At 39.1% G+C, this 25,829-nt stretch overlaps 2 protein-coding genes across 3 annotated transcripts in view; one reads left to right on the top strand and one right to left on the bottom strand.

Moving 5' to 3' along the window:
• Positions 1-25,829, top strand: part of babam2 (BRISC and BRCA1 A complex member 2) — a 78,811-nt gene that overhangs the window by 11,829 nt on the left and 41,153 nt on the right. For both annotated transcript variants that reach the window (XM_034135216.1, XM_034135217.1), the window contains exons 5-6: positions 11,819-12,013; positions 13,179-13,253. In XM_034135216.1, coding sequence (XP_033991107.1) covers positions 11,819-12,013; positions 13,179-13,253 — 270 coding nt within the window. The remainder of the gene's footprint in view (positions 1-11,818; positions 12,014-13,178; positions 13,254-25,829) is intronic.
• The window catches only part of rbks (ribokinase), an 85,087-nt gene that overhangs the window by 56,740 nt on the left and 2,518 nt on the right, over positions 1-25,829 (bottom strand). Inside the window, exon 2 of the mRNA XM_034135219.1 lies at positions 21,979-22,158. The gene's annotated coding sequence lies outside the window, so the exon portion shown is untranslated. The remainder of the gene's footprint in view (positions 1-21,978; positions 22,159-25,829) is intronic.

Raw genomic sequence — 25,829 nt, 5'->3', positions numbered from 1 at the left:
AGGGTAGACAGGAAGCCATTGTTCACTTTAACATGGAAATAAATCTTAAAGTGATTAGCGATGACTTAACCACTCTTGACACTTTTATAGCTGTCGACCTGAAGATTTAATTGATTCCAGTCGGTAGTTATAAGGCAACTTGTGACAGATTCCTTAATTGCGGTGAACATATAAAAAAGTTATAAATAGTACAGAACAGGCAATGTGGATTTTACCATGGGAACTGAACTAAAGTTGTTTGAAAGGCCCAGTATAGTCTTATTGAAGGAAGGCATGTGTACACTACATTTGTTCCACTCAGTTGCCAGTAAATAAGGACACATAGCCAAAACTATTGCAAAATCATATACATACGTGCAACCATTCATCACCAATTTCTATTGAAACTGTCACAGAATAACAATTCCCAGATGCTTATCAGGGACAACACCCTATTCCAGTCAGTCCTGCAGCCTAGTGATCATTTAACGTAAGCCTAGCAGAGAGGAGTTGACCCAACTTAGTGACAGGAATACAAAAGAGTAACTACCCACGAGTTGCTTGGAAAAATGAGCAGAGAGGAGGAAATGACAGAGGCAGGAAAGGAAGGTGGAGAGCAATATTAATCTCTTACGTAGAAGATGTGTCGTTGCATAACGTGGTTATTTCTTTCTTCCCTTATTCAGTGGATGATGAGGATTTCGTTTTCTTTAGGAGTTATGCTTGTATTGACATTTTGTAATTGTGGTGTTGTAGTCAAATGTTTACCATCCAATGTTCCCAGTTGTTTGTAGACACACTGTACACATCACATATGATCAGTTAAAGAAGCCCTATGTTTTGGGGGGTATTTCCTTTCCTGTAGTGTGTTATTTAGGTTTTGTGCAAGTAAATGGTCTGCAAAGGCTAAAATCGTTAGTTACATAGTGACATCACTATGTAACACTCACGCTTTAATTAGCTAGCCCTCCAACACATTGTATGTGATATATGATGCTAAGTGGTGAGACATATCTAAGCGGTTGAACAATCCCAACAGAGCTAGCCAGCTAACTAATCAGAGCAGACTGGGCTCTGGTTTCAGACAGAGGGTGAAAAGAGGTGCTGCAGCACAGGCAGTATGAGAAAAATAAAGACCTTTCTGAACATTAAAGCATGGAAACAGGTCACAGTAGAGGAGAAAAATACAAATATGAACCTGAAAATGAGCACCATTGCGCCCATTTTAATTAAACGGTATGGCCAATGCACTGTGTAATATTTAACAGTACATTTACTTGTAATACCTCATTTATACAGTGGCTTACGCCCAAAGAACATGAAATACACTCTTTATCTTCTAGCATGAGATAGGAGTAACTATGCAGCACATACGAACAGTTATCTCCAATTGCACCTTACTTTTTAACTCACCTAATACTACTATTTGTCAGGCCCCTCTGTCCCCTGCTTTGTCTGTAATGTATCATTTGTCTGGTCTAGACTTGTCCACTGATGCGTGCAGGCATTGAACATTTTGGGAGTTCCCCAGTGATTTGCATCTTTCTGAGTCTGTGTGTATGCGTCCAAGAACAGGGGTTACCCAGCACTGATGGCCTCTGTAGATACAACATCAACATGTTTCCACTTATTGCCCTTTGGTGCAGAGGCCGGCTCTATCTAGCTACTGTATATTCCAGAAACCATATTTCATAGTGTGGATTTGTTGGTGTTTGGCGCTGTTCCCCCATCTGAGCAGCAATTAATTACCTCAATTTGTTTAATTAACTGAGCAATTTATAGATTTAACATGAACAAGGAACACTCATTTTGAATTGTGTAGGACATAGTTACTGCTGGTGGGTTCAGCCTACGGATATACCTATTTTATAATATGTCAACTTCACCAGGCTTGTCAAGTGATGATAGATGTTTCTATTTATATTTTTAAATTACACTCCAGGTTCTTCTAAACCTTCTAACATACTGTTTGAGTCGGAGTGACATGCTTTGACATTTTATTGCTGTTAAAATCCTGAATTTCCTTCTATTTTTACCCTGAAATTGGGTGTTATTTCTTTTAGTGACCCAAAATGCACAAAAAATCCCACTTTTGTAGATAATAATGATACAGTTAGAGCTTAGCACTTTTCATTCACAGGATGCAGCTCAAAGTGCTTTAGCAATATGGCAAACAAGAAATTAAATTCAGGATAAATGTCATCAGCAAACATGCAGCAGATGTACATGATAAATAAGATGCCAAGGAATACAATGGGATAAAATAGTCAAGACAATAATTACATTAAAATAATTAATTATAAGTATCAACAAGAAGAATTGAAAGGCCAAATTAAAGCGGGATGTTGCTAATTAAAAGCTAATCTAAAATCTATCAAATATAAATACCAAAATCCACAATGACTTGATGCCACTGAAAGGTCCAAAACCAATTAAAACCTGTTACGGATTGCTTCATGGGGAAGGCAACTTTCAATTCGTTTTTACAACCACAATTGCGTATCAATCCGCAACCAAAAATAGTCCACTTCTGTTTGAGGAACTTTTGGTATAAGCTACAGTGCCTTACTGTTTTAGTAAAGGCCTTAACCTTTTGGAAAAAATAAATAAACTATATATTTGTGAAACACTTTTAAATATTCATTTTATAAGTTAGAGCCAATGTGCCTAGGGCCAAGTGCCAAGAATAGGGAAGTCTACAATTATAGTAAGAAGGATTTACGCATCTGTGGTTTTTGTCTTTCCATTGGATTTGTTGATGATATGAATATATAGAATAACACCAGCCTTGTAAGACTCGTTTATTTTTCCACTTTTCTCATTGAAAATCAAGAAGAAGAATTGGGAGGGATGAAACCCTATTTAATGGTCACACATGCAGAGCACACAGCACACACAGTGAAATGTGTTCTCTGCATTTAACCCATCCTAGTACCAAGAGTCTAGTTGTAGGAGCAGTGGGCAGCTATTGTACAGCGCCCGGGGAGCAATGGGAGTGAGGGGGGAAGGGGGGTGTCCGGTGCCTTGCTCAAGGGCACCACGGCAGGGCAGGAGGTGAACTGGGACCTCTCCAAGTAGCAGTCCACACTCCATATTTTAGGTCTGGTCGGGGACTTGAACCGGCGACCCATACAGCTCCCAGTCCAAGCCCCTACTGACTGAGCCACTGCCAGTCCAAGACTCCTAGGAGAAGTTATGGCTTCAGACAATGAGACATTGTTTATAATTGAGATATCGGGACAACTCCCACTACTCCAACTAGGAAAAGGAAACATTCCCGACTTCACGTTACCCCCTGGTAATCCTGAATGCCAAGTATTGGTGAGCACTTCCTATCTGCTGCTCCGACTCGTCCCCTGTTAATGTTCCAACAATGGACCTCCGACGGCCCATAAAGCAGGATTATGTCAACCTGGGCATAGTGTACCAACTGTTGCTCCTGCTTCCTTCCTGCTACAGGGAATAATGCATTCCAACTTTTATTGGAGTATATTATTGGCAAGGTTTTGTGACAGGTCTGGGAATGCTTTTAGTATGCCGGCTATTTGTTTGCTACCAAGGATGTCTGGTGCAAAGCAGTTTGGCAATTCTTAAACACCAGCTGATGGATGGGAAGAAACAAGAGACATAAGAGCCAAGGGAGAGTATAGGATCATTCCTAACATTGGATTGATACTGGGCTATAACAGTCACTTAACATCATTAAAAGTAGTCAGAAAAGTGCTTTTTCTGTCAACAAGTTGTAGTATTTTGGACACAACAGCACAAATCACGGTTAAAAAAAAACATTGGGCTGAGAATGCCAAGTGTCTTAAACACATGACAAGAGCAATTTAGCATGATCTTAGACTTGGCACTCTCCGGGGGCGAAACAGGGTGTGAGCCCACACTTGAATTAGAGACTAACAGAGATTAATTTAATACTTGGGAGTTTTTTTTTTTTAATGCCTAACACTTTCAAGTCTACAGCGATTTATTGGATCAGGTTGCCAGCATCTATAAAAATCACATTTGGCCTATATAATTATCTTGCATTTTCAGATGCCAGTCCCTCTCTCATTGGCCTAAGATAAATATTGGATGGGAGATGGTACAGACGGATGGCACAGGAAGACATAATTCTGTCAACTTGGGTCTATTCAGTGTGAAGATGCCCAAATTAGGTGTACAATTTGTTCTTAAAGGAAAACACTGTTTCTGTTGAGTTCTTCCCTTATCCGCAGCATACTCACAATACTTCAGGCTCACCTAAATTGTAGCGTAAAGGAATCACTGCTTTATGACAAATGTCTATTAGTGTCAATAAGTCACTCATTTAACTAGAGTAGTTTTGTCTCTATTCGACAATACTTCATGGTATTGTGTTTTCTGCAATGCCAATGGTCTGGCTCTATTCTTTGCAGTCTGTAGATCTGTCCGAAATATCTATAGATATATTATATAGTTTCAGTTACATTTTCTCCAGACATTCAGGGTCCCAGTAGGATAACTTGTAACAACTGTGATGATCCTTTGACCTTTTTCTCCATCGCCACCAGCAAGGTGACATTTTTGGTCCAATTATTTGACAACTATTGAATGGATTGCCATGAAATATGGGTTCCATTTATGTTCCTCTCAGAAATAATTTATTTTTGAGTGAAACAGAAAGAGTCAACCTTAATATATGCAACAGATATTCGAGTTCCCTAGAGCAGGGGTTCCCAACCTTTTTCAAGAGCCCCCCCAAATGACTCCTGTTAGAAGTTGCGCGCCCCCCCCCCCCCACACACACACACCGCGCAACAGCGGTAATTAAAGTTTAAAAGTCTCAAAATGCTACAACTACTGTCACAAACTGGATGAATGTGAAGTATTTTGTTAAAGGAGGATGAAAGCGTAATTAAGGAGCACTATTGGAGTGACTTTGATGGTTATTGGACTCAGGATTCATTAATTTGGATTCCCGCTGTATGAAGAAATTAAATGACGGCGCAAGTGGAAACAATTCACAAAGGGATTCAACTGTTTAAAACACATGCTCAAAGTAAGCCGGATTTTGCCGATGTGTTTATGTGGATTCAAAAGTCGTAAATAATCTACAAAATGGAGGAGACCGATCTGATCGGAGCAACTGTGACAAATAATCTGAAACCGACATGGACAATGACTAAGTTTCAAAAATGCGCTTATCCAGAAAAGCCTGGTTTGGACCCTTTACGGGCAGAAGAAACATTTCTATTAAAGAAAGAATTATACATTTCTGTCTTTTTATGCCTATAATAGCTACTAACTTGAATTTGTATTCAAATTAATTAATCAATTATTTTTTATATTTTATTGTAATGTAGAGACAAGGCTTTTAGTGACAATCATGTATTGCGTTACAATTATATGTAAAAAATAAATAAAATAAAAAGTCTAAATATGATATTTGGCCTCAAATCATCTGAGGCCTGGCGCCTCCCCTGCGATCTTTGGCGCCCCCCCAAGGGGGGCGCGCCCCCCAGCTTGGGAACCACTGCCCTAGAGGATACATAATACGAGTTTGGTAATCCTCTGGGTATTTATCATGAAGTCAAAGGGTGTTTCTCAATGTCAAGGACGCTTCCTTGGTAGGACATGTCTTCCGAGTCAGGTCCTTCAGAAGCGAGGCAAGAATCCTTCCTAGCCTCGGAAAACGAAGAATGGTGGAACAGGCTAACAGGTGTGCAGGTGTGCGTCATATGCGAGGCCCCGCCTTAAATGGAGCGCGATTTCCGCCAAAATGTTTGGAAATTGGTCCGTGCGCAAAGCATTGTGGGGATTTTAAGACCACGGAGGATACACATGTGCAGCCTCGAAATTTCCCGCAACGAAGGACGCCGGCCTCGGTAGAATTCCAAGGATCCTGTACATTAGAACAGTCCTTCGGCGGGACTCGATGACGTAGCATCCTTGAAATAGTGGCTCTGGAGGAGCCTTCCTCAACATTGAGAAACACCCAGAATGTATCAATTCATCCAATAGTTTATCACGCAATTCACATCAGCCTTAGCTATACTTAACGTCTAGTGATTGTTGTCAGATATCGTCATTCTCAAACAATAAACAAGATTAACATTTGTACCTGTTAAACATCAAGATGTTCGCATTGTAAGTGTTAGCACTTTGGCTTGCTGATGTTTGCAGTTAGCTCACGGCATTGCTAGCATCACTGTAGCCTTTTAATCGAGTGAAAGGGAAGACTGTTTCACCGCAGATGCTTAGAAAAATGATATGTATCCCATCAAATATAAAGGAACACTTACTCCTGCACTGTTAAGAGTATCTTGAAGCGGAACATCCCTGCCTGGTAGGGAAATGGCACAAAACAGGCATGGCAAAGTGCTTTGAATAGCTGAACAAATAATACGCAATGCTCTACTGGCCTTGAGGATATTTACACCAGGCGCAGCAAGTCCTTATCAAGCTCACTACCTGAGACTGCCAACCCCATACCATTCTATTTAAACTATTTTGTTAAGGATTCCATTTATGGAATTGACGGGATTTCATTTCCCCGCCCATTTTAGACTTATTTTGCATGATTTTAACCATTCTAAAAAAAATGTACTGGCCTTTTATCACTAGCACAATAATTCAACTACACATAATAAGCTTATTTGTGAACTATACTGCTCATCCTCTTTAATATTTATTTATCACAAACTATTTTCTTGATTTTTTTCCCTTTAACCCTATAACGGTGAACGACCAGTTCTGCTGTCTAATTAGAAAATATGTAAATGAATCAATAAGCAGAAAGAACATATGTTTTGTTTTAAATGGCTTATATTCTTTAATCTTTATGTCAACCAGCTTTGCTTTTTCACTGTGTCTTTCACATTGGCTTGGACACACTCCTACATAAATACCCAAAATGCTAAATGGGATTGGTAATCCAATATATTCTTAATATGCAGTTTTTCAACATTGATATTGAATCAAATCCTAATATCATAATGTAATACGATTATACATTGCTTCTTAAAGATATGTGCTATTTTCAAAAAGCAAGGTATCAGTGATTTACGTATTAGAGGTGACATGTTTTTATCATAAGCCAAGTTAAGGCTTATTCACTTGACACAGGTTTAGCCAGTGCGTTGTCAAAATAATTGGATTATGAGGTCCAGATTAAACCAGCGAGTATTGTTGAAGGTTATGATATTTACCCCCTGTGGAGAGAGCCCGTTGAAAAATGTTCCTTCTATACAGCGTGCACTAGAAGGTATGTAGATAGATTCTTTTTCTGTTCATTTCATCAAATGTTAAATCTCAAGCTCTCATATAGTCGAGATTGTGATTATTGCATCTTTTGTTTTTTCTATGTATCAAATCTGTACATTTTCCGCAGGGCTTATCCTATTCATGAAAAAAACACATAGATTTGTTTTGGCACACACAGCCTTCAGCAGAGCGTATAAAATCAATTCAGTGAAGAGTCTGTACAGACTCTCATGTGTACACACAAACACGCACACGCCGCAGCACACGGACATTGCTTTTTGGCTCAGTGCTTCTCTCCCTCTATGTTCGACCAATGTCTTCCTGCAGCATTCAAGTGCTACCTTGTTAACTCAAAGTCAGAACATTCAGTACTAACCAGTGCCATTTCCTGTTATCTGCCATACCTGAGTTTTTTCAACAATAGGGACGGCAATGTTGTTCGTGGGTCTGTCTGTACATCAATTTGGTCCGGGGTCAAATTACTCAACTATACATTACATTTTAATCAGTAATGGTTACCAGAAGTCAAATCCTTCTCATTCTGACTGTTAAACTACTGCTACCAAGAGTTTAACATGTTTAGTCTTTGGTACAATGTGATGACAACTATTTAATAAAATACCATATCATTTGCTACTCATTACATTTCATAACATCTAGCATGGCTGTTGGTTCAAGCTTCTGATACGTTGATATCCACGTTGGCACCGAGTCTTTGCATACATTCTCTGATTACGAAAATGTATGTCGTGCGTAACCGTAGGGGATATTTGCATTCTTGCGGATACGGTACGTAAAAATTGGCTTTAATCTTTTTGATATACCGAATGGACTTGTAGAAAAAGGGTTAGGGTTTACATAGAACGTTGTGTAAAAAGTCCGGATTTATATTAGCTTGAGTCTACCTAGCTTTCTTTCTGCATCACCTCGCTTCACCTGGAAGTCACCCACTACAAGCTCAGCTCCTCTGTCATTGGCTAGAAAGTAACTCTGGTGCAGCTGAGGTTAACTACCGAGCTTGAGGAAACCTTAACTGTAATTACTGAGGGAGTGTTTCTCCTGCAATCCTGTCCGTACATACTGGGACATTTCTTGTTGCTTTTTCTGAACAACAGTAGTCCTATGGAAAACAAAACTGCCATGGCAGGTATCTGAACTGTATCATTTGGGCAGTAATATAGTACAGCAGCTCTCCTCAAGTATTTTATTATAAAGTTCTGTTTTGTTTACTGTGTCATTAGTACAGTTTCAATGGAGTCTCAAGCCTGTTATCATTGGCCTTGGCCTACTTGCCTGAGCTTTACAGCTTGTTTTCTTCCCCCCTCTTCCACTTTGGATCCCTCCCCCCTGCCTACCCTCCTCAGTGCAGTTTCACTGATACGCTATGTCACAATCCTGACACAGCACTTCCTCAGACTCTCCTCAGTTTCAGCTCGCTCCTGCCCCGGAGCGCTGACTGCCTCCTTTGGACAATGCCCATCCTTGTTTGCATCGCCCCCTCATTTCGGGAATCCCGGCATTGCTGGTAACCACTGGTGGATGAGGACGGTGAGGTCACTGTCTCTGTTTAGCCTGGCCTTCTTTCGCCTTCCCCCCCTCTCTTCCATGGCAAGAGGGTGTGGGTTTGGTCTGGGTCGCTTAAAAACAATGGAAGCTTTCTCCATCTTTCGGAGCTGATATGGAATTCCAGACAGACGGGCAGACGGGCAAAACAAAGAGACAGACAGTCAGGGAGACAAGCTAATGCAAGTCAAAGACATCCTGCTTTTTGACTTGACACCTCCATGTAATGGGTATTTATAGTTACAGTATTTTCAGCACCTATTAATCCTCCCTCCCACTCGCTACCCACCAAAATGGCCCTCTTTTCTGAGTTGCTCATCATTAAGATTGAACTCTATTTAATTATCTTGATTGCCTCAGCAAGGCAGAGTGAAACGATAATGAACTATAGTTTCACATTTACTTTGGCATTTCAGTCGGTGGGTTGAACAGATTGAGATTTCACTTTTATGATGAGTGGGGAAAGGAAACACTTTCAATTTGAAGGACTCAAGGGAGCAGAGACATACATCATGGCCAAAAAACACAGTTAGCTAGTTACAAACCTTTTCTTTTATTCTCAAATATTTTCCATCTACACCATGTCAATTTGAAAAAATAGTGTTTGTGTAAAAAGATGAGAAGTGCCATTTATTCAACGTGCCATTTCCTCAAAGCCGCACAAATCTTTTTTAATTAACAAGCACAGTATTTCCAGTTTAGTATCAATTAAAGTCCTAGCACTTTAGCAAACGTAATAAGACAGTTGTGTTTTTTTAAACTTGTTTTTTAGCTTTGCGTGCCGTACTTCTCCATTAAGAAGCTTTCAAAGCATTTTTTCCCAAGAGCTCAGCCTTCCATTTGTCTTTATTAGACCCGACATGTTTCCTCCAATTTATTTTTGCACAGTGATGTTCGCATTAATTATAAGCATTTGATTCCTTGCGCATCAACGGTCGGGTTCCCCTTAAGAGGGTAAAAACCTGTTCGGTAGAGTAAGCCCGGTAGAGAGTCACATGTGGTCTGTTCTGCTTACTGATATATGACAGGTGGTTAAATATGATTGGAGTTGCGTCCTGTATATTTCCATATTGGTCTCTGGCCTCAGTAAGTAGGTTGAAGGCATTTGGTGATTTCAGAAATTGAGATTAAGGGAGGGTGTTCACCATGGAGCCTTTAGACATTTATTTCAGAAACACTTTTTGTTATATTCCATGGAATGCTCTTAACATCCCGATAGCAATGAATATATTAAATGCTTTGACAATAAATACATAGTAAAAAAAAAATTCATAGTAGTAGTACTGTAAAAAGCACGACCAATCATCTGAGCCGGCCCGGCTAAAATAACTGGATGGCCTACCTGCCTGTCAGCCTTCCATCTGTGCACAAACTTATCTCGTGCCCTCATTGGTCATGTGCGCATTCGTGTGTGTTGGAGGAGGGGCTCTGTAAGGCAGTGGCAGATTTTTCCCGGTTGTGTATTTTCAAATTCTAGCGCCCTCGAGCTGGTTTCTCCAAAATTACATACCCTACCTTTAAATAATGAGCTCAAATATTTGTCCATGTCAACAATCTATAGCCATCAATTAGTATGGCAACAGAGTTCAGGAAACTTTCAGGTCGGGCTCAGTCATTTTCCATATCATTTCAAATCTCTGTGGAAACAGGAAATCCTTCAGCACAACCCTTCCCTTTAGATCTGGTAATGGGAAGTCAGGAATAGGCTATTTTGGTGGCGTTTTGTTCCCTTTCATGCAAAATCCTTTTATCTCTACCATGTTCTTCCTCAATACCTACTTCTAGTCTAGCACATGTTCTACCTACTCTGCTAATACTATTTATTAATTCCCAACCCATTCTTGTCTCGAGGGTCTTTCATAATCTTAATGGGTTGTTCAAAATGATAAGCTCTTTAAAGGTACTTATATATCCGTGTGTATTTGTAAAGTGAATTCAGACTTCATGTTTCAGTGCCGTATACCTATTTCTAATCCTGGAAAACAAATGAGGTCATAGTAAAGACAATTGGTCATCCATAATGTTACAAATGTTCCCTTCGACTATTGTGTTTTATCAGGATTTGACCATTTAATAACTTGAAATTTGTAAAAGTAACTTTGGTCTTTCAATTTTGACCCTATTTTTCCATGTTTTTGTCTCTGAGTTACTGACCGGGAGAACCAGTTTTGGTTTTGGTCCATTATTGAAAGAATAAGACTCAGATAACACTTAGCAATACTTTTTCTGTACTTGAACACCACTAACATACCAGTACTTATTTCTCTAACTCTCACTCAAGTTTACACCATTATCTTCCTGCTACAAGGGACAGGACAAAGCCAAAAGGTAAAGACAAAGGGTTAATTTCTCTGTGGGATATTTAAAATAGCATCTGAGTCAGTGGCAAAACAAGCACTTTTAGTGGACCTACAATGACGGTGCAAAATTGCCCAAAGCGATTGCGTTGCAGCCTGTGTAGCGTCTGCTGTCTGCAATGGTCCACTCAGTATTGCACTAATTAAAACAAATTGTTATCCCCTTTTAGTCATTAAGTCTGCAACACAAAACGTGGGATTAAAAGGGTCCAGGTAAAAAAAAAAACTATAGTGCAGTTTTTACTCAAGCCATAGAACCCTGTATATGGTTAAGGCTGTATTGATATCTTAGTTTTTAAGATTTCTTGGCAAATATTCCGACATAGGGATTAGATGCCATTAAGGCTACCTTTCATTTAATTTTCTTACGGGTATTACTTTAATAGTGTATTGATTTAACATCCTAATATGTTGTTAACATGATTGGGGGCGACTGTGGCTGTGAGGTAGTGTGCTGGTCTACCTACTGGAAGGTTGACGGTTCAATCCCTTGAGCAGGTGGCATCTTGTATAGCAGTGTCTGCCTCTGAATGAATGGGTGAATGCTGACTTGTATATGTAGAAGCACTTTGAGGTATCGTAAAGACTGGAAGAGCGCTCTTTAAATGCAGTCCATTTACCATTTAAAAAAAACATTAATGTCATGTGTTACGTCTGTCCTAATGCCTCCTATCTGGTGTCTTTCTCAGCACTTGGTCCAATGGGATGCTGGGAACCCAGAGTGTTTGCTCCAGCTGGTGAAGGAGCTAATCCAGCAGTATCATCAGTATCAATGCCAACGTCTACGTGAAAGCTCCCGGCTACTCTTTGAGTACGATAGTCTGCTGGAAGATCCCAACTATGGCCGCAACATGGAGATTTATGCCGGACGCAAGAACAGCTGGGTAGGCAACGGTTGACTACCTGTTGAAATTACTTCCTTTTTGTGAAGTCTTAGATTTTACAAAACTCAGGATAAGGTGTTGGTTTCAGAAAATACATAGAGGACAGTTCCTCATGTTATTCCTATAGCTTGGTCTATCTTGAGTTGAGAAAATAAATTGTTAATTGTTAAATGTTAAGATAAGATGGAATGACATGACCAAGGCTTGATTTTCTTTGCCATTCCACCATTAAAAAACCCCCACTATTTATAGAATCTAATCCTGAATCATAATTTCATTCACATTTCCTTAGCAAATACTGTAGCTAATAAGGTTTCCTCTTTGATTTTTCAAAAGAACTTGTTTCAGACAAATCAGAATCATGTGTTTTGGATTTGGAACATTAATTTTGTTCAGTCCTAATATGCTGCTTCATGGCACATGATGTTAAGACTATTGTGCTATCAAGTTGTGTGTCTGTGTGTAATCTAATTGTGTGTCTAAAATGTAAGTTTTATATAGGATTTGGAACATCATACTGCAAACAATTGTTGCATGTTATTAAAGAAAGCTAAGCAGTTTTAATCTCTTTAACTTTATAATACTTAAAACATCATAGTTAGTATTTGTTGATACTTCTAAACAAAGTGATAATTACCCAAACTAATGGCAACCAGATTTACTATTCTTGCTTAATATGTCACAGTAAGAAATGAAGGTAAGGTAAGATCTTTGTTATTCTTCAGGCGGTTTTAAACACACAATGACAGTGTGTTGTCTTGACGGATGACGCTCACACAGAACACATCTTACTCTGACCATCTAAGATCTGCATGTGAAGTGTAGTGGTCAGCCCACTGTGACCAAAAGTCAGTCCCATTAGCTGGACAATAGACCTTGAGGGTTTTTTTTTCAAATATCGAACAAATGTCCACATTGACTCAAGGATGAGCTGTTTACAATTTGATGTTCAAAGGTCAAAGTCACTGTGACATTTTGTACACAAATGACTGTTAACTTCACTGGTTAGCTACAGCAAGGCAGTAGTTCTAGTTGATAATAATTCCATCTGCAGACTGTAATGTGCATATACACACATATTTTTACATGCATATTTTGTGACACCAAAACTCTTTATTGTTGTAACTGATTTGAAAGGGTTTTTCCTCTGTGTCTTGTTCTCCAGACGGGAGAGTTTTCAGCCCGTTTCCTTCTCAAGCTGCCTGTGGACTTCAGCAACATCCCTGTCTATCTCCTTAAGGTAACTACCCTCCAAACCCCATACACATTTTGACTCTTTAATAAAGTACCCACCTACTTTCTGCTTCTACACATTGCAGACCTGCCTGCAGGGCTGTAGACTTTTATTTTCAAAGTACATTTTGTCACTTCCTTTAGATATAATGAGGGTCCTTCTGTTTACGTTCTGTACTTTCCTTTTCCCTATGTTCACATGTATTTGTGTCCATATGCTGTTTGTTTTTTGATGTGTGCAATGATTATAGCAGGCTTTATTTAAATGAACTGCAATGCAATTGAGTGTATGCAAGTATGCGTGTGTGTGTATGCAGACTCCAGTCTTGGGGGCTGTGAGTTGACTAATCAGCAAGCCGTCACTCTCGATCTGCTCTGAGCCGCGTGGTGTCTGGAGGCAGCTTAGCACACACACACACACACACACACACACACACACACACACACACACACACGCACACACACACACACACACACACACACACACACACACACACACACACACACACACACACACACACACACACACTCTCTCACTCTCTCATTCTCTCTCCCTCTCATCAGCGATTGCCTTTCCCTTCTCTCACTCTCCCCCTCATCTCTAGTACTCTTTTCACTCTCTGTCAACCCCCCCTCCATCTTCCACTGCCTGTTTGCTGCAGGCCCCGGCTCTCTGGCCTTTTCCAGCCTGGCCTCTTGTTTGTGAAAGGAAAATGATGGTAAACATAAGGGATACGGCAACCATCGTCAGCCTCACATCAGCCTCTGTCACCATATTTCTCAGACCTGCAGCACTCAGTCTCTCAGAGTGGACCCATCCAATAACAAAAGTTATGGTCATGATAGAATATTCCTTTTTTTTACCTGTATGTCTTGAGGCAGGAAAGTTTCAGCCCTAAGGGGAGCTTTATGGATGACATTTTTTTTTTGTGCTGTCACTTCCTGGAGATTTCGTTGCAAAGGCTTTGAAAAATAAGCAGACATACTGACACCTTTTACCCGTGGGTGGTGCAAGCAGTGTAGCCATTGACACAGTGTTGTCAAAGAAGAACTCTCTGTAATATTTACTGATTTCTATTTGCGACAAAGTCTTGGATGTGGATGTATGTTTCTGTCACCCTAATCATATCATGTTCTTTGCTGCACACACTCTCGCAGTATTATGCCGTATTTGGCAGCTTGGGGTATACATAGTATCACCATGGGAGCACTTGAAGACTAAAGAAAGATGTATCGGCTCGCGGAGAGGAAAGTAATGAACATCAGCCCACACCTTGTCCTCCTACGCATTACAGAAAGATGGGATTATGCAGCGTATAGGCCGGACTCTAAGAACACAAATGTACTGTACGCCAAACCGATGACCTGGATTCTCAGCCTGACAGTTGTCATGCAATTACTTCTGTCAGCCAGGATGCTGTCTGGGGTCGGGTCTTTTTATCCGTTGCACATTTCTGCACTGCATTAATTCAATGCTGTTGTAGAGCAGTTGAAATGCAATTAATGCTACGGTTCTCCCCGACTGAGCAAGCATACATACGCTATAGATTCAATGTTAAGTTTGTTATATGACACATAGAATTGGGTGTAAAGAAAATACTGCGCACATACTCTGCCTCACCAGTTATCCTTGACCTGTAGGTCAATGCCGCAACCAACCAAGAATGCATCTATCCGAGCGGATTAACGTGAAGGTTCATTGGCTCTCTGAAGTGGATGTTCTGTACACCAAAGCCACTACACTTTACAGAACTGTATAAGAAAGAAAATATCTGACAAACAGGGCCAGATTTGATTGCAGCCTTGATGCATTTTTCCACAAATACACGTATGTTTGAAGCTGGCCCATCAGGATCAAGTCGCAGTAACTTATTTGTGTACGTGTTGGTGATTATCTACCCTTATCACATGTGCATTTAAGGAAGATGATGCAAATAGAAATATAAATTGTTACAGTGGTTGATTATGTATTCTGCTCAAATTTGCTCACCACACTTGGCACCGTCAGTTTTGCAGGGAATATTCTCTGCCTCTGAAGACAAAGCTTGATATTGTGTAAAATGAATTTACTAGTGCCATGACAAAGGTTGTAAAAGGAACAAGAACCATTTATACTTGCTTTTATATAATTAATGAGGGGTTATTAGAAACATTACATTTAATTTAGCTGACGCTTTAACCCAAAACGACTTGTAAAATCACTCATGATGAAGATATATACTCAAAACAGCAAGAATCCTTTTAGCACATTCACTTTCAAAAGCCAAACCATTGACGAATTGGCAATATATTGTTATTAATGTTGACAACTTGATAACAGTAACTCAACAAATAGTTGACATTATTGGGTGTAACCGTTTGGTTCATACCCGGGTTCAGGAGTCCAGGTTCAGTGAGTCCAGTACAGCAGTAAAAAGAAACCCTTTAATATACATTTATTTTTCATTTATTTTTAACAGACTAAGACGGACAAAATCCTCTTTTTGGGAACATTGGTCAACACTTTTTTCATTCTGAAGATTAGCAACATTTCTGTATAAGTGTAAGAACACGACAACATGTCATAAAGGCTACAAAACAGAAGGATTGCTGATTGTTGCTTCAAATTCTATGACTGCAGTACACATTTGCGAACATTTATTGACTTAGTAAATAAATGTTTATTTAAAAGATTCATGTGTTTATTTTAACTGCTGAGTAAAAGATCACAGTTTACTGCGTCATTCTCATTCATTTTAATGGGACCACTATGTTGACGTGACTCCGGTGGCAAGAACCTGTGTTGCCCTGCAAGAAAGTTTATATTTTCCCAAAATGCAATGCAGTGCTGGATATAGTTTTTTAAGTAATTTGCAAAATGACATGCACCATTTATTTTTGTATTGCACCATTTGGTGTACTTGTCCTTCTTTCTCAGCATAAGGCCACAAAACCAACATTTTTACCCAGATTTCACAAAAATGAACAAGCTAAGAACATTTGACTAATTTAGTATTTTTTTATGTTTGAATTACTTGTTATTTTTTTAGTTATGTGCTGTGTATACCTTTTAGCACAGTTTGAATGTCTAATAAGCATTCAGAGTCTTGTAATGTAAATCCTCAATCATATTTAATGATTTCAATGCTATCAGACCTTTTCATTAGTACAACACAGGGCTGTGTTCAGTCATAACGCCCACCAAGTCCTCCCAATGAGTTATAACCTTTTAAATAACAGCTCTTTCTTTACAAAATGGTCAACACACATACAAAAAAAGTGATGCTTTCAGACAGAATATCAGCCAGGTACTCTAGGTAGAGGTCAGACTGTTGACCCTGATTTGAATCAACATCCTCATCGAATCCATGGATGTCCTTGCTTGAGGAAGGGAAGGCTCGGCACTGAAGCGGAAATCTGTTCAGACACGGGGCTACTCCGCGCTTCTAGTGGATGGCGAGATGTTGCTGGTGGGCGCGGAGCTGTGGAGGACGACTGTTACCTGGAGCGAAGCATCCGCGTGGTCTGAGCTCACCACAGTGGACATGTTTACCTTGCTGCATGCACTGCCCAGCCTCGGGGAGGGGGGAGGAAATGCACGTTTGTTTTTTTTGTTTTTCAAAGAGGGCATCCCATCATAGTCAAAAGGAGAGAGTGGGAAGGACACTGCGAGCGGGGATGAAGGAAGACAGTGAAATGCACACAGATGGATGTTGGCAGTTTTCTTCTTTAAAGGCCACGTCGTCCTCTTGGGCAACGTTTTACTGTCTCATCCTTTGATCATACCTTGACCTCTGGGCTGTCACCCGTTTGAAGTCCCTTTTACTCATACCCTGTCATTTAGCATTGGCCTTTGACCTTCCACTGTAGTGGATATTTGCTCATATCGCTTAGGTCTTTTACCGTGGTTGCAGTACACTGACTCTAGTTTTTTATGGTCTACTTAACTTATCAATTCCTTAAGGTTGTAAGTAGGGCTGCAGCAAACTATAACATTTATTTTCTAGATAAATACATTTATCGTCTGCTCTTTAAATGTAAGTAAACCATCAAAAATGTCCACCCCAGTTCCTCAAAGTCCTATCCATCAGTCCAATACAGAAAGATATACAGTTTAATATTATATGACATGACAGTTAAGCGTTTAGGGCTGAAAAAGTTATTTAAAATGTAATTAAATGTAGCTTTGCATCAAGGCTGTTTAACTTCCTAACACTAGCTCTAAGGGACTTATAATACATATTTAAAATACTAATTTGGACCAACTAAATAAAAATCATTTTAAAGGAACATTTTAGTCTTTGGAAAATAACTACATAAACATTATGTTAGGGTTTTAATTAACATTAAGCCGTAAAGTGCTGCTCTACAATTAAAATGTACTCTTATTATGATCATTAAACCTTTTGACAGTTTTCACTGACTTAAAGGCGGTTCAAATAAGATCGATTTTTCTGTTGATGGATTTATAGATTATTGGATGAATTGTCGCAGATCTAATCAGATAAAGACATAAGGAAACATATTTGGTTTTCAGAAAATTCTTATGTTTCCTGCTACTCCAGGATTTTCCTAAACACAGAGAAGAGCAACGAAAATCACAGATGTGACCTTTACATTAAAAGACGTCCTTTTTGCATCCCACTGGGCTGTCCGTCCGTCCCGCTCTGTAGAGTCTGTATATGTGCAGCGGCGGCTTGCCTCTAAATGTCCACACTGATCAGCATGGAGTGACGCCACATTCGTGACTGAGCCCTCTGCTCTCGCTTCACTTGAGCTTTGTTTCCCCCACAAGCACTGGCCCGTGTCACCAGCTCCAAAGCAATTGGTGTGTGTGTGTGTGTGTGTGTGTGTGTGTGTGTGTGTGTGTGTGTGTGTGTGTGTGTGTGTGTGTGTGTGTGTGTGTGTGTGTGTGTGTGTGTGTGTGTGTGTGTGTGTGTGTGTGTGTGTGTGTGTGTGGTGTGTGTGTGTGTGTGTGTGTGTGTGTGTGTGTGTGTGTGTGTGTGTGTGTGTGTGTGTGTGTGTGTGTGTGTGTGTGTGTGTGTGTGTGTGTGTGTGTGTGTGTGTGTGTGTGTGTGTGTGTGTGTGTGTGTGTGTGTGTGTCCAGCCAGCCGCTGCCATTGATCTAAAGGGATGTTTCAGGTGAACAAACTGCTTTCTTCCGGGGCATTCTGCGGGAGATAACTACAAAAACATTGCGGTTGAACTTTAAGACAGGAGATTTGATAAACTCAATAAATCATACAACATTACACTAAAATCTTCTGTCTTGTAAATCCTTGTAATCCTCACATGTGAAGTATTCACAACGAATGATGTGTCTGTAAAAGCAGACACATCAGCAGTTAAAAAGCACCTAACGGTTTCTTATTGCCGCCCTTTTCATCCCAACTGATGGGTTTTATTATAGTTGTTTTAGACTGAAAGCACTTGCATTATGTGTGCTTTATTGGATGTTGATGCTCTTGTTTAGTTTGTAGTATTTTTGTTATCATTGCGAGTACACATTGTCAGCACAGTTAAAGGAATAGTTCAACATTTTGGGATATGTGATTTGACCACTTTCTGGTGAGCAGTTTGATTGAAAGATGGACACCCTTGTCATATCTCTGTTATGCATAAGGCTACATGCAGCAGCTGGCTAGCTTAGCATAGCACCAAGGCTAGGAACAATGGGAAGAAAAATCTACAATACTAGAATCAACTAAGAAATAACATGGCACCCATTTCTCAGAAGAAATGCAAAAGTGTTGTTTTAAACAGGTTCTTTTCAGATTAACATATCAGAATTAAGCTGTTAAACTGCCTGACTAGATGTTTCCAGTCTTAATATAATTATATCTGCATTATTGATTAGGATTTAGCCAAAATTTCAACATTTTGAAAAACAACAAAAAAATCTACAAGCCGTCGCAAAACCATTTTCACCCCCTTCATTTATTTTCTTTTTGATCAAAAATATCGCAATATTTGTTTTTTCTTCATATCCATACTTTAAGGCCAGTTTTGTATTTGTAAATGTTTTACCTTCTTCTTTTGCCATGCCTCTCCAATGCATAGCATCCCAGCCCCCACCAGGTCTAGACGTTTCTGAATCTGTAAAAGCTGTGCATGCTTAAACAACAGCACTTGCATCTAATCATTTGTACTCTAATTATTTGTTGTACTGCATCCTCACCCCCTCCCCCATACACACACACACTCTTTAACCTTCAGAGCTCTACATGCAGCGACCGACAGTGGAGGGTCAGGGTGAAGCAGAGCCTTGGGCTTTCGGTCTGTCTTTTCGTTTGTGGAGCCGGCGTCCCTGACTCGGATTATTTCTGTACTTCCTCCACATTTCCTGTCTTGTTTTATATTCTTTCATCCATATATACTCTCTTGAATGAGCCTTAAGCAAATATCCCATTACCAAACTTCTTTTTTTTTTAATGATGAATGATCTAAAATAGAAGCTAAATACTCAAATGATGGTATTTAGCTCAATAATGTCAGGGGTGGGGGGTTAACATACACATCAGTCAATCTAGCTATTAATCAAACCATTCTCTCGAAATGCATTTAAATAGCACTTGTTTGTTTATGAAGCCCCATAATGTTAACCGTGAAAACATAAGAGAAATGTACAGCCTTAGACTAATGCACAAGTGACAAGACAACATTGAAATAAAGGAAATAAAATATATTTAAAAGCTATAATAACAGAAATTGAAGAAACCAGCTTGAGATAAAAACTAGATTGAGGCTGTTCCTTCCATTATGGGTTACATCAGTAAATTACGGTTGTTGTTATTATAATAACAAATTATTCAAATTAACTTGAAAGAAAATAAGACCAGAGAGATCATTACAAATTAAAAAACAGAAACATTTGGGTGTTCAGAAACCAAGTGAGAATTCAAATTAAAAAACATAATAAAACATGTTTTAAAGGTTTAGTAACAGCAATATTAGTAAAAACAGCTTGAAAAAGAAAAGTTGTGATTATAACTAGATATTATTCAAGGTGAAGTGGAGTCTATGTGGGTCCTGACTTTTTTCCCTTTAGTTAATAATCCCTGCTCCTATCATTAAAGAGCTACAAATCAGCTTTGGTAAACACTTCACATAGGTGGCGAGAACATGAACATTTCCTAATGATCCTCTTCAAATGTGTTCCTGACACTTCTCGAGGCTGTGTTTGACAAAGACACTGTCTTCCACTTCAGGAAAAGTAGGGTGAGAGCGCAGCGTAGTACCCTTTATATATACAGTCTATGGTGGTACCCCAGGGGCCGAGTGGAGGAGCTGGGGACAGATTGAGGGTAAGGCTTGAGTTTGTAGAAGAGTGCGGAGAATGCACGTCGCTATCTCTCCTTAGATACAGAGGACTCTTGGTATACTGTAAGAGTCCTCTGCATTGTCAAGGCACATGACAACAGAGTGTTACTTGTGCGTAATGTTACCGTGGTTACACCCAGGAGTGCATCAATTGAAATGCTTCAAAACTATACTGAATTTGAGGAGAAAGATTGTGTGAACATCTTACTGTTCTACCTAGGGCTAAGTCTTTTGGGGAAAACATCTATTTCCTATTCTTCTAATCGATATAACGATTAAGTTCAATTTGATTCCAATACATGTAACCACAATCCCTGTATTACCAGGTTCTATGAGCTGATAAACAATGCACATTTTCCAAAGCATTATTACTGCGAGAATTGAATCAAATGAATTAAGGCAGTTGTTTGTTGTTGAGGTTCTCCAAGGGCTTATCTCTAAAAACCAATAAATCAGTTGAAGTGTCAACCTCTGCGTACACATAATTCTCTTGAGCATTAAAAACTGCACTGAAAAAACACATTTGAAATAGAAATGTTAATTGTTCAGCCCTTCCAGCACCCATGCTGTTTACATTGCTAAGTTTGCTCAAGGACAAGTGGCAAACCGAGTCTTCAATGTAATTTGAATGATTAACCTCTGCTCAAAGCTGCTGCCTCTTTATACGGTGTTTTTCCACTACATTATTCTCAGATGAAACCACTATTAGATAAAGAAAAACATCCCTAGAACCTACATCACCTTTCAGAGTGTTCTTACCGTTATAAAAGGAACAAACGGGAAGCCCCAGAGATGGCACCAGGTCAGGTGTTCATTGATTCATGGGGCTGAATAAGTAGGTGTTGTTTATTCTAATCAATGGTTTTTACCATCCCACTCTTCACCTCTATTTATTTCTGTATTGGTTAATATCTTTTATCTCTACATTAGGTTTTAAAATAGATTGATAATGTTAACAGTAACCCATGACCAAGAAATGAAATCATTTACAGCAATGTGTGTTATCACATTTAAAGCCAAAGAAACAGAACATTCTCACATTTTAGAAGCTTGAACCAAAGCTCAATTATTGAAAGAAATTATTTATCCATTATCAACGTTTTTGCTGATTTAAAAAAAAAAAAATGTGATTATCTAATAGATGAATAGATTATTTGTTTCCGGTCTTTTGGGAGCCTATCTTGGAAAACAGTTAGAAAACAAGTCTTTCAAATCGGAGCAAATGACTTCTTCTTTAAAACCACTTTAACACCCAGCCAAGATTGAAACTAAGTCACTTATCTGACGGCCTACACCACAGAATCACCCCCAGCAACTGACCCTTTTCGTTTGCGTGTTTGTCCAAAGGTCCTTTTTTTCAGGACATAGGAGTGACCACAGCTCTCTAAGAGATAAGCACGAAACCTGTTTTTCAGCAGCTGCGGTTACCTTACCTTTCCGGTTGCCACATAATTGTCACTCCTTTCTCAACCGCTCATGAGGCTTTTTGTTGTTGCGGTTTTTCTGTCCAGCTTACGTCCCCCACTGCGAGGCAGTTGAGCTTTTGGAGAAGTCGTGGCTGAAGATAGACTACTGCGTCACAAGATGAGTCTTTCACAATTCTCTCCGCAGACCTGGAAAATAATGTTGTGGTCAATGCACACGCACACATACATACACATATACATGCACGGACACTCAACAGTGCCAATCGTTAAAGACCCATTAAGGCTATCAGTAAAACGGCCTTCACAGCTATCTATACTGTCCATTGCGTCATTTGTTATGTCGTGACCAGAGTAAGGAATTCAATGGCATTCAGTGTCCCATTGACTCTCTATTCTTCTGTCGGTTTGACCTCCTGGTTGTGGTTTTGACCACATGGCTTCACATCAGTTTGAAAAGGTTTTGTCAGTCAGTTGTGTGAATTGATTTGAATGAGTGGTTACTTGATTATGCTGTCAAAACATACTGTCGTGGTACTAATCCTGGTAACACAAGACAAAAGCAAAAACAATAAAAATGATCTAATGGCCTCTTTCCGCCCATTACCTTTTTGTCTTTCTATTCTCAGCCTGTCTGTTACTTTGGGAGAAAGCTCAGGCCTGTGCGTGACTGTTGAGCATTTTGTGCCAAAGCAAGTGGTTGTAATTTGTGGCCTTGCCGTGCCCTTGCACGGTAAACACTGACTAAGAGCTCAGGAATCTTAAGAGCTATAAAATAATTGCAGGTTACTCCCATAATGCCTAGAGTGTTCTGCTTGTTGCCTTAGCTCTACCTCTTCTTCTTCTATCTCTTCTCTTCTTTTTGCACAGCCTCTACAGGTACTATGCAAAAAAGTATTTATTTTCACGCTGTATATCTGTACTTTATAGCAGATACTGACACAAGGAAAGGAGATTTAATTCCTGAGATGTCATAAAGGTTTACTAAATGTTGACTGTCCTGCTATCATGGGAAACTAGAACAAATAGTTCAATGTATTTTTATGCAAAAGGTAAACTCCTGCATAAATTAAGAATGTATAGACACCAGTAGAAGATGTTTCATCCTTCTGTCCTCTTACTTGTTTGAATCCAAAACAACTTTTGCCCGGTCAGTGTGCTTTCTGCACAGGATTCATTGTATCTTTGAGATGTACTGCATGTTTTTAAAGCTCATTGGAAATCTACTGTACATTAACTACTTGCAATACTCAAAGTGCAAAGAAAATCTTCTGCTCTGTATTGAATAAATTCAGGGCAAACCTAAGCATATCAAGATGCATTCATATTTCTTTCCAAAGTGCTTTTTGATAGTCCTGTTGCTGAGTGATGGCTTGTCTGTCTAGCAACGAGACATGGCATTTAGTAAGAAAGCAAGTTACCCAAAAGACATCGTCAAATAATTGCCAGTTTGGGCTTCACTAATGCAGAGTACCACTGAAATCTGAAAAGGCCAGCCAATGCTTCCACGCAGATAAACAATTATGTGGCTTTTAAATGGTGTATGTATTATAGCTTGGTATGCTCTTGAAGAAGCATTTAAATGTCAGGCTCAACAGCTCAAACAGAAATAGGAAGTGCAAGAGTAGAAATTGTTCAAATATACAATTTTATATTCATTTTATCTTTGTATATTTTATGTATTCTGCACAGAAAGTGTCATTTGATGATTTCCAGTGGCTTGTTTCCAATCAGAAACGTTATCAAATGATACACAATTTGGGAAATATCTGCATGATTGCTATAAATTCAAACCGGTGGCAGGAAGTGCACACCCCTCTCCTGCGTTTGCTGGCGCAGCAAACTGAAACTCCTCTGTTGCAAGAAGCTGGATGCAGTTGCAAAAGAGGAGGATACAGTGGGTTGTGGGTAACTCTCTAATGTGTTACATCAGTCAACTCAGGGTGAGAAATATCAGATTTAGGCTGATTAAAGAAAACTTAAACACCATTCATATTTACATGATATTCAAACTCTGAACTTACACTTACAACATTCTCATTTGTTTTATTCAATACAGAAATATCATGGTTTTAATTTTGATTTATAGTAAACATTATATTATGTGGAAAAAGTAAACCAGCAACATCTTATCTGTCCATTGGGAATTCATTCCAATCCATCAACAAGGACCGACATTTTAAGGGTTAGAACTCTGAAGTATAATGAAAATATATGAGGAATAATGTACAGCAAAAGGTTCATTAATAGTCCTTCAAGGTGATTCAAGAACTTCTCACCCTACTATGACCCGCTAGATGTACATTATTGTTGTTACATGGCTACTTACTGAATAGATCAACTATTAGACACAATATATTGATTTAAAATAGATTATATTTATTTTTTGCCTTTGCTAAAAAATATTCTGCTCTCTGAGATGCAAAAGTTCTTTATTCATTGCATCGGTTAAAAATAGACCATATAATGCCTAAGTTAAATTATCCCTATCGAGTATTTAAAAAAAAAAAAGATTCCACATGGAAATGCCACATAGTTTCTGTGGATTTTCTTTTATGTTAATGGTAGAGTGCATGCAGATTAATGTAATTGTGACATGGTTAGCTCGTACAAAATTAAGAAAAGTAACTTTTCTAACAGTTTTGCGTCATTAGGTACATAAATAATTTAAGCATGTTTCCAATTCCCGAAATGTGTCCTTATAAGGAAGGTCCTTGTTGATTTGTTCCTTTTTATAGAAGTTGAAGTACCCTTAATCTTAAGTGTGCTAGCCATGATTAGAACGCAGCACATTGAGACTGAGTGTACCTGTGGTTGATTGATTGAAGTCTGTAATTCTTTTGTAATTGAGCTTCCTTGTTGGAGGTCCAGAACTTTGTGTCTGATTTGTCTTGTTCACAAACTCTATGGATTGAAGAACCCTGCTGCGATTACTGCCGGGTGGTTTAACATCTGGCTCTCCACAGCTGGCAGCCTTCACAAACTTAAAGGGAGTCTGGATCAAGATGCTCCTGTTAACATGCTTTCATCTAATTCATGTTGCTGATTTTCAAGAAGAAAGTGCAGCACAGTCATACGGTGGCACTGCAATCAAACAACACCTGTGTTCTAGCGTGTAAACAAATAATATTCGAAGGTAACTTTCAGGGAATAGTTTTAATCATTTACGCACGTGATCGTCTCTGAGGCCTCTTTGAAAAGCACCTGTTGTAATGAAAACACTTGATTCCGACTGCAGCTGCAGATGTAAGACTTTCTTTACGACTGAGTGATTATGAAATGTAAATATTTATTCACAGTTTTAGACCTAAGTACTCTGGAACAAAGCTTTGCAAAATGTTTAGCTTTCATGTTCCTATACTCTCTTTTTTCCAGTTTCCAGAGCCCCTAACTAATTGCGTCATCCAAAAGCAATACCTTTTTAACTATAATGAACTAGGGCCTTGAAAGCTGTGTACATAACTGTCATTATTACAAAAAAAGAAAGTCAAGCCCCGAGTCAATACAGGCAATTCCAGAGACAAGACCCAAGTCAATACTGATAAGTCCCATAGCCTTATTTTTTACGAACAGTATGACAGTAAACACGTCATACTGTTCTGTTCACTTAATGTAATGCCTTTGTTGTCCTGTGCATTTTGGATACCATCATTTATCTTTTGTCACCTTCCATGTATCACCCCACGGTTTGTGTACAAGAACCAAATTATCTTTGGTATCTTTTTTTTAACAACTGGCACCGAGTAAAGTACTGTTAATTCTTTGTGGTTTTCTCCTGCAACCTCATTGCAATCTGTCAGGTTAGTTCCAACAAAGTACATCTAGGGATTAAAGTTTCAACTTGCTGGGAATGAATACTT

The sequence above is a fragment of the Trematomus bernacchii genome, unplaced genomic scaffold, assembly GCF_902827165.1.
Source record: "Trematomus bernacchii unplaced genomic scaffold, fTreBer1.1, whole genome shotgun sequence".
Taxonomy (NCBI): domain Eukaryota; kingdom Metazoa; phylum Chordata; class Actinopteri; order Perciformes; family Nototheniidae; genus Trematomus; species Trematomus bernacchii.
Note: the sequence above shows the minus strand (reverse complement) of the source record. Positions and strands in the feature narration are given on the sequence as shown.